This window comes from Condylura cristata, unplaced genomic scaffold (assembly GCF_000260355.1).
Source record: "Condylura cristata isolate star-nosed mole 26May11 unplaced genomic scaffold, ConCri1.0 scaffold00015, whole genome shotgun sequence".
In the NCBI taxonomy this organism is placed as follows: domain Eukaryota; kingdom Metazoa; phylum Chordata; class Mammalia; order Eulipotyphla; family Talpidae; genus Condylura; species Condylura cristata.
In genome coordinates, this window is record NW_004567116.1 from 5,246,576 (window position 1) to 5,256,263 (window position 9,688).

Below are 9,688 nucleotides of genomic sequence, written 5' to 3' on the forward strand. Positions count from 1 at the left end.
TCCTATGGTTTCATTGCAGCTTCCATCCTGAAAATATCCTCTGTCAAAGGTAGCGCCAAGGCCTTCAACACCTGTGCCTCCCACCTGGCGGTTGTGACCCTCTTCTATGGCACAGTCCTTGCTGTGTACATGCATCCTACCTCCAGCCACTCCACAAAACAGAACAAGTTTCTGTCTGTGTTCTATGTTATCATTATCCCCATGTTAAATCCTTTCATATATAGCCTTAGGAACAAGGAGATCAAAGATGCCCTCAGGAGGGTGATAAAGAGGACCACACATTTATCTGGGTAAGAATAATACCTGAAAAAAAGAAAGCCAAATGCAATAGAGCAAAATAATTTGTGGCCATGTATTTCCCCCCTAATGCAATGCAGCAGTCAGAATATGTAGTGTCCTTTTGGTAGATCAAAAGAATATTTAGGCAGAAAATGTCAGAGTCTGGCTTCTTGGTTCCAGTGGCCTTATGCTTAGTGTTCTACAAGCAAGGATCTATCTGAGCAGCATTTCCACCATGGCAGGAAGCTTGAAAGCCAGTTTCCAAGGTTAGACCCAGTAGATAAACCTTGTGTTTGAGAATAGATATTCTGAAAGATATTGTATGTAGAGAAATCTAGGTAGTCCCACAAACTGTTTTTTTTTCCCTGAATGTCTTTTACGTAGTTTTCATTTACTTGTAGTTCAATTATGAAGAAAAGTAATGTGTTCATTGATTAGTGAAAATTGAAAATCGAGAAAATTAACTCATTATAAACTTAATTCTGAATTGGAGATATGGAGGCAGAGTAAAAGAGATAGGGTGGGGAGAGACTAGAGAGAGAGAGCTTGGTCTTATTCCCCAAACCTGTTTCCTCTGAGTTATTCTTGAGTCAGCTTGTGAAATGAACTGTGAAAATGAGATGGGGGAAAGGAATGAAATGATTAAAAGTAAAGCTTGGGGACATACTCACAGTCTAGAAGGAAGCCAATGCCATCATTTCCTGGCCCAGATCTACCTGGTGCATACTTCAGGTCAGTCTAGAGTCTCTGAGACTCAGAAAAGCCAGTGCCATGTTGCGTCTACAGAGGAAGGACCCAAGTCCCCAGAATCTGAGCCTCCCAATATTCCGGGGTCTTTAGACCCACCAAGCAACTGGAGATTCAGCAGACTTGGGGGTGCCACAGAATGTAGTTTCCAAGCAAGAGACTTTAAGAAAATTGACAAAGAGAATAATTCCCCAGACAAGCATTCATGGACTAAGTGTGCTACACATCACAGTAGTATGTGCACAACATTTATACTCATGTTTCTCCAGGTCTGAATGCAACTTTTTTGGTTATTAATGAAGAGAGAAATAATTTCCCTGTCTCGGGTATCTGGGCATTTTGAGTTCTCCATGCTCTTCCCAGGCAGTAACAATCCATCAGAATCTTCATAACTGGTGACTTTGAAGCTTTAGGTTGTGGGACTGTGAGACTAAATAAAGCAAAATGTGGTTAAATGAATCTGTTCTTGACAGACCTGCGTTTGTAAATTCCTGGCTAACACATTTTCTAGATAGTTGCCCTTTTGCAACTACTCACACATGTTTTCCTCACGTCTCCATTGAGAAGAATAATTGCATCTTCCTCAAGGAATGACAAAGCGATTATGTGAGACTAGCCATGAAAATACCGAATCTGGCACGTGGTGATACCTAATGAATGTTAACTTATACAATTGGTGGTTAGTCAATTTTTTTTTACTCAATTTCATGTATGTCAAGAAAATTCTGGTAACACTTTAAAAAGGGACTAATTAAGCAGTTCTGGAATGTCGACTCCAATTAGGACATAATAGTGCGTAAAATGCCCAGATTCCCACCCCTGCACTTCATTGCACAAAGAGGAATCCTTAGGGAAGTGGAAGGAGCTCAAGCTCATATACATGACCACGTGGGAAGATGTTACTGTGGTCGTAAATCCCTTACTTACAATAAACCTTGATGTTTCAATTTGTCAATTTTTCATCTCACCTTTTTTATGTTGTCTTCAGCTCCTTAAAGCTCCTACCTTTCAATTTAATTTGGTAGAGAATGTTAAGTTACCCTATTGCCAAAAGTCACTGGAACAAAACAATGAGCAAATAAACAAATAAATAAAAGAGCAATGTCTCAAGGTTTGGATTTATGTGGCGGCTTCATGACTTATTAGTATTTAACAGTCAATTGTTTTTCTCTCTACCACTGTGGGAAAATACCACTCATTTCATCTGTGACATACCCTCATCTTCCTTCTCTCAATGCCTAATGACTACTTACTTTCACTTGTGTTTGCTGAAGTTGGGTCTTTATTGCCATCCCTCATGCTTTGGTTCTACTGAAACTCATTAGTGCGAGTGTCCTGCACCAGGGGTAGTGCCAAGACCAGCAACACCTGTGCATCCCACCTGGTGCTGTGACTCTCGTCTGTGCCCAGCTCTCTCTGAGCACGTGCTCGATGAAACACAAGTTCCTGTCCATAATCTATGTTGTTATTCCCATGCTGAACCTTATTTTCTATAATGAGGAACGAAGATGATGAAGGGGAGCTCAAGAAGCTGACAAATAGGTAATGCATTTAAGTCAGCCATGATGATTTTTGAACTTCAATATGGAACATAGGATAAGAGTATATAAGTGACTTTTTAAAATCTAAATAATAATTAGGTAGAGAGAAGAAATGAGAACCCCTTCCTGGATTCCTTGTATATTTCACAGTGCTCTTTTGATGATTAATTCAGGTTCATGGAACTAATAAAATGTATACATTAATGTATTTAAAATGAAAGTTCTTGGTAAACAAGAAAGAGCCCATACATCTAATTTATTGCTTAAGTATGTCAGCTTGGGAAAATTTTGGCTCAAGTTACCTGGAAAGTCCAAGTATGATTTTGAACTATTCCTAGGACATTTGCAGCTCAATTGCCTCCAAGTTTGTTAAAACAAAACCTATAACCATGAGACTTTGCCAGGACCTGGGGAAGAAAGGACCCAGAGGGGATGTGGAAAATGGGGTGATTAGCTGTGACCGAAGCTCTATGGCAACATGACCCCAGAGAGCAGGTACCTGGAGAGCCTTTCCATTTCATAGTTCCTCCCCCGACTCTGCTGCCCTCAAAAACAAATACTAGAGGACTTCCCACTTGTGGGTATGTCACTTGCTGTCAGTGAACAACCTGTTTCATGGCTCACAGCTGCTGTCCTGGAGTCAACCGGGTCCATCCTGGAACATTTTCCAGGGAAGAATTACTCTTTCCATCTTTGGCAGAAGTGTGTATTCCTGAGGGATCTTGGTCAAGGTGAGAAGCGAGATTTAGAAATAAGAGGATTCTGTGCTGTCTCCACAGCGGTGTGAGCCCTAGTAGGCGCTGTGGGGGCAGGTGCTTGACACTTGGTCACTTCCAGCTTCAGTTCTTCCCTCTACCTCCCTTCCCTGCCCTCCAGGTGATGTCTTCCTGTGGAATGTCCCCCCTTATCCAAAATCTCTGACCTCAGAGACCAGGTTAGTGTCAGGTTTTACTCTGGGGTGAGGGCTGATGTGACCTAGTTCTGTAATTCTCTAGGACTTGATACAGAACTTTGTCACCTTCTGGTTTTCCATATGTGAACTGGAAACATTATGTCATGTAGAATCAAATGAGATGGCTTCAGTAAAGATGGAAACAATAGAAGCATTAATAATTGTGTGCTGAACAATGATGTAGTATGATGTAGTGAATTCGGGGAGAATTTCCTATCTCAAAGCAGGTTTATCTATCTATGCTTTGTAGATTTAACCACCCTAAGGACCCCATCTCTCTCATTTGTTATCTCCTTAATGAATCTGCTTTAAAGTAACAATAATAATAACTCGATTTACATTTAAATCCACGGCTTCCTTTCTGAGTAGCAAGAAGCAAACTGGTCCCTACATAAAAGATAGCCAAAGCTCATGTGCAGTATCTTTGGTCTGTTGAAAGACCGGGTAGTAACGATCTTACTAGACTTCCCACCTTTCTTACACTGCATCGTTATTTTTCATTGCACGACATCCTGACTTTTTTCAACATATGTTGCGACTAAAATGCCAATGTCACGCTAGCATTGGCTCATGATCCTAAGAATTAAGTAAGATATATTTTTAAAGCTAGATCCATACAGTGAAAATTCCATGTTATTGATATCAGTCAATGTGCCTTCCTCACAATTTCCTGGGAAAAGTTCCACACATTTAATAAATTTGTCAAAGAAAGTGAATACATTCATATTTTTCTTTATCTAGCTGTCAGATGTTAAGAGTGCCTAATTTCTTATGATTATTTGAAGCAAAGCACAACCTACATTCTTATTTTATAGTGATTGATCACACATATGCATTTAGTTAGGTTTCCTCTGTTACTAGGAGGTAGTAAATAAAATTAATTGTAGTGCCATTGATTGATCAGAACTTGGCATTATACTAAGTGTTGTGTATGTCTCTTAAGAATGAGTAGTACAGGGCCCTACCTGGTGGTGCAAAGGGTTAGAGCACAGCTCTAGGAAGCTAGCCACAACCGTGTCAGCTCGAGTTTGATCCCAGCCTGGGAGGTAATCCACATGGCCAAGAAGACCTCTCTTGTCTTAAGGCAGCCTGCTGAGGGAGCCTTATCATCATTCTTGTTTGTCCCTGGCCTATGTGAGAAGCAGCCCCAATAAATGGAGATGGAGAACCAAACTCAAGCTAACTAAATAGACAATGATAAATGTTACCTTAACATTTACTGAGGAATTTGTGTTCCACAGGAAGTGTTCTAAGACCCTTTTTACTTCAAAATTCCTAATGCACTCCTGACACAATGGTTACTTTTGAGGTACTTATTAATTTTATATGAGGAAGGAGATATGCAGGGATAAACAATCTTTGTACATGTTTGTATAAATAAAGTGATAAAACCCAACCTGGAGCCCAATTCATACTTTTGATTAACTGTGCTTTTAAACACTGTATTTTAGCACAAGTGTTTTGTGAGTTTTAATGCCAACAAAACCATCTTAAAGTGAAAGCTTTGCTCCTGGATTTACTTTCTGGTTTGAGTTCCAAGATGAAGATGTGCAGTGTGGGGTGGGGAGTTGTCCTTATGACCTCTGGAGACAGGACAGCTGCTGCCCCTTGGGCAGACACTCACTGCTGGGGCAGAGCCATGAGTTTGCCTCAGAGATGCAGGTCTTCATTTTTCTTTACTAACTCCAGTGAAGATGGAGAAAGAATTTTAGAACCTGCCTCAGCTTTCTAGCTCCCATGTCCATTGTCTACACAGACTGAGCTCAAGTTACTGTCATTTGTAGTTTGAGTCTTACCCCTGGACATGACTGTGGACTCTGTAGTGACAGAGAATCCATAAACCCATGCACAGGGACTGATGGGAGGGTCAGATTTTCTAAAAGATTTTCAAAAGTACCATTGACTCAATAAGGAGCCAGGCAATTTAACATATAAGAATCTCTGAACTGAGGAAGAGAAACTGTAGGTTCATTGAAGGGAGCATGAATCACTTTCAAATCTGTATTATCTAACATCTCAGGAGTCTTCCTAGGGTTTGGAAGTTGGGTAAAAGTCATATAACTTCTAAGCCACAAATGGGCACTCGCTTCCTTCCATGATCCCATTATATTATTCCTCTATCTATGGATTTGTTGACACTGGGAGGCACTTACAAATTTTTCTGCATGCCACTATAACAGATTAATAAAACAGTAATTATCAAGGTGGTTTTAAAGAGCACTAAGTCGTATCCTCATTTTACATTGAAGCTTTGCATGATGCCATGCTCTGGGCTCTCATGGGGCTGCCCATTTACAGTGACACGCCTCACCCTGGGCAGATAGGACAACGTCCCCCTAATTTGTATAATTCTAATTGGTATGTGGTTGTGCATGTGTAGGAGGCAAACAAATCAATATATTTTAGTGGATAAAGCAGACATGATCTTTAACTACTGTGTCTTGTCCCCAGGTGATGAGACAAAGAGGCAATATTCATCCATGTTAATATACTTAGTCAGTTACATTAAGAAAAAAAAACCAAAGTAATTTTTCTTGATTTTTGAGAATAAAAACATTTCATCTTTATCTATTCTCAGAAGATGGTGCCAAGCAGGTCCATGGGAGAGGACAGAAATGTCACCCGTGTGACAATGTTTGTTCTCCTGGGAATCTCAGATGAAAAGGAGCTGCAGCTTAGTCTCTTCCCAGTCTTCCTGGTGATCTACCTTGTGACATTATTCTGGAACATGGGTCTCATCACCCTAATCAGGATGGACTCCCACCTGCACACACCAATGTACTTTTTCCTCAGTGTCCTGTCATTGATAGACATCTGCTATACTACTTCCATCAGCCCCAGGATGCTTTCAGACCTCTTCAAAGATAAAAAAGTCATTTCCTTCATTGCCTGTGCCACCCAGTATTTTGTGGCTTCCTGGATGGGTCAGGCTGAGTGCTGCCTCTTGGCTGTTATGGCCTATGACAGATATGTGGCCATTGGCCACCCTCTTCAGTACTTGACCATCATGGCGCCTGGGCTTTGCTGGAAGATGGTTGCTGGAGCCATTGGGTGCGGTTTCATTTGTGCATTAGTAGAGACAGTGACTTGCTTTGAGTTGTACTACTGTGGGCCAAATATCATCCAACATTTCTTGTGTAACATAACTGAGATTATGAACCTATCTTGTTCTAATCCCTTCATTAGTGAAACGATTCTTTTTCTAGTAGCTATTTTTGTTGGGTTTGGGTCTTTACTTCTTATTCTGTTATCCTATGGTTTCATTGCAGCTTCCATCCTGAAAATATCCTCTGTCAAAGGTAGCGCCAAGGCCTTCAACACTTGTGCCTCCCACCTGGCAGTTGTGACTCTCTTGTACGGCACAGCCCTCTCTGTGTACATGCATCCTAGTTCTGGTCACTCCACAGAACAGAACAAGTTTCTGACTGTGTTCTATGTTATTGCTATTCCCATGTTAAACCCTCTTATTTATAGTCTGAGGAACAAGGAGATCAAAGATGCCCTCAGGAGAGTGATGAAGAAGACAGCACATTTGTCTCAATAAGAATAATATCTGAAAAAAGAATGCAAAATACAGTAGAACAAATAAACCCACTTTATTACCATATATTTCTAGTCCTAATGGAAGATGGTGGTCAGAATAGGTAAGTGTCCTCATGATTCCTGGTTCTTATGCTTAATAAGTGCTCTACATTCAGGGATCTGTCTGAGCAGCAGCTGCAACATGGTAGGCAGCTGAAAGCCCGTTTTCATGATTAGACCCAGTAGATAAACCTTGTGTTTCAGAATAGATATTTTGAAAAATATTGTTGTATGAAACCTAGGAAGTTACACAAACAGTTTTTTCTCCCCTGAACTTCTTTTACTCAGTTTTCATTTATTTACATTTCAATTATGAAGTAAAAAATGTTTTCATTAATTAGTGAAAATTAAAAATAGAGAAAATTGGCTCATTATAAACTTAAACTTTGAAAGAAGATATGGAGCCAGAGTAAAAGGGAGAGAGAGAGAGTGAGTGAGCGAGCAAGAGAAAGAGAGAGAGAGAGAAATAGAGACAGAGATAGAGACAGAGACAGAGAAAGAGACAGAGACAGAGGAGTATGTATGAGAGGTATGAGCGTGAACTTGGTCTGGTTTTATTCCCCCAAACTTGTTTCCTCTGAGTTATTCTTGAGTCAGCTTGTGAAATGAACTGTGAAAATGAGATGGGGGGAAAGGAATGAAATGATTAAAAGTAAATCTTGGGGACATACTCACAGCCTAGAAGGAAGCCAATGCCATCATTTCCTGGCCCAGATGTACCTGGCACATACTTCAGGTCGGTCTAGAGTCTCTGAGACTCAGAAAGGCTAGTGCCATGTTGCATCTACAGAGGAAGGACCCAAGCCCCCAGAATCTGAGCCTTCCAATATTCCAGGGTCTTTAGACCCACCAAGCAACAGGAGATTCAGCAGACTTGGGGGTGCACAGAATGTAGTTTCCAAGCAAGAGACTTCCCAGGCAGCAACAATCCATCAGAATCTTCATAACTGGTGACTTTGAAGCATTAGGTTGTGGGACTGTGAGACTAAATAAAGCAAAATGTGGTTAAATGAATCTGTTCTCGACAGACCTGCGTTTGTAAATTCCTGGCTAACACATTTTCTAGATAGTTGCCCTTTTGCAACTACTCACACATGTTTTCCTCACATCTCCATTGAGAAGAATAATTGCATCTTCCTCAAGGAATGACAAAGCGATTATGTGAGACTAGCCATGAAAATACCGAATCTGGCACATGGTGATAGCTAATGAATGTTAACTTATACAATTGGTGGTTAGTCAATTTTTGTGTTTTACTCAATTTCAAATACATGTCAAGAGAAATCCTGGTAACATTTCAAAAAGGGACAAATTAAGAAGGTTGGGTTTTTCTACTCCAACTAGGACATACTAGTGAGTTTAATGGCTACACTCCCACACTCCCACCTCTGCACCTTCATTGCATGAGGAGAAATCCTTAGAGAAGTGGAAGGAACTCAAGCTCATAGACCTGAACATGTGTGGCTGTTACCATGATCATAACCTCTTACTTATATGAAACTTTGACTTTTCAATTTGCCAAATTTTCCTTCACCTTTCTCTATTGGCCTCCAGTTCCCTACAGCTCCTGTTTTCAATTTAATTTGGCAGAAAATGCTATGTTTACCTGTGCCAAAAGTCACTAGGACAAAAGAAAAAAAAAAACAACTAACCAATAAACAAATAAACGAACATTGTCTCAAGATTTGGATTTATGTGAAGTCCTCATTGGTTTACTGGTATTTAAATGGTCTACCATGGTGGGCAAAATGTCACTCATCATTTCATCTGTGACATACACTAGATTCTACCCTTGTCTTCCTTCATTCTCTCAATGCCTAGTGATGACTCTTTCACTTGTGTTTGTTGAAGTTGGGTCTTTATTGCCATCCCCATGCTTTGGTTCCTTTCTGTGCACATGCTCTTAGTTCCCGCCACTCCCCATAAAACAAGTTCCTGTCCATGATCTATGTTGTTATTCCCACGCTAAACCTTATTTTCTATAATCAAACCAAGATAATAAAGGGATCTCAAAAAGCTGATAAATGGATAACACAGTTAAGTCAGCCACAATAAATTTTGGACTTCAATATGGAATATAGGATAATAATATATAAATGACTAGTCAATCTCTGTAATAACTAGGCAGAGAAAAGAAAGGAAAACCCCTTTCCGGATTACTCAGATATTGCACAGGTGTACTAAAATGATTATTCCAGCTCAAGGAATTGATAAAGAGTATCAATATTTAATTAAAGTAAAAGTTCTTGGTAAACAAGTAAGTATCCACACATCCCAGCTATTGCTACTAAGGTATATACAAAGTGGCTGTGTCAGCTTGGAGAATTCCTTACACCTCCAGTTCAAGTTTCCTGGAAAGTGAAAGTAAGATATTGAATTATTCCCAAGACATTTCCAGCTCAATTGCTTCCAAGTTTGTTAAAACACAATCTGTAGTCATGAGATGTTGCCTGAGAAGAAAGCACCCAGAGGGGACGTGGCTAATGGGGCATATTAGCTGTGACCAAAGCTCCGTGGAACGTGGCCCCAGAGAGCAGGTGCCTGGAGAGCCCCTCTACCTCATGGTCCCTCCCCCACTCTGCTGCCC

General features: G+C 40.4%; 1 protein-coding gene across 1 annotated transcript; it reads left to right on the top strand.

The window, feature by feature from the left end:
* The first annotated feature begins 6,100 nt into the window (after positions 1–6,100).
* On the top strand, positions 6,101–7,063 carry LOC101637529 (olfactory receptor 5A1-like). The gene has a single exon (XM_004683420.1). The coding sequence runs from the start codon at positions 6,101–6,103 to the stop codon at positions 7,061–7,063; it is 963 nt and encodes a 320-aa protein (XP_004683477.1).
* Positions 7,064–9,688: the final 2,625 nt, after the last annotated feature.

Coding starts and splice junctions, on each gene's coding strand:
- LOC101637529 (XM_004683420.1), top strand. CDS start 6,101: ATGGTGCCAAGCAGGTCCATGGGAGAGGACAGAAATGTCACCCGTGTG.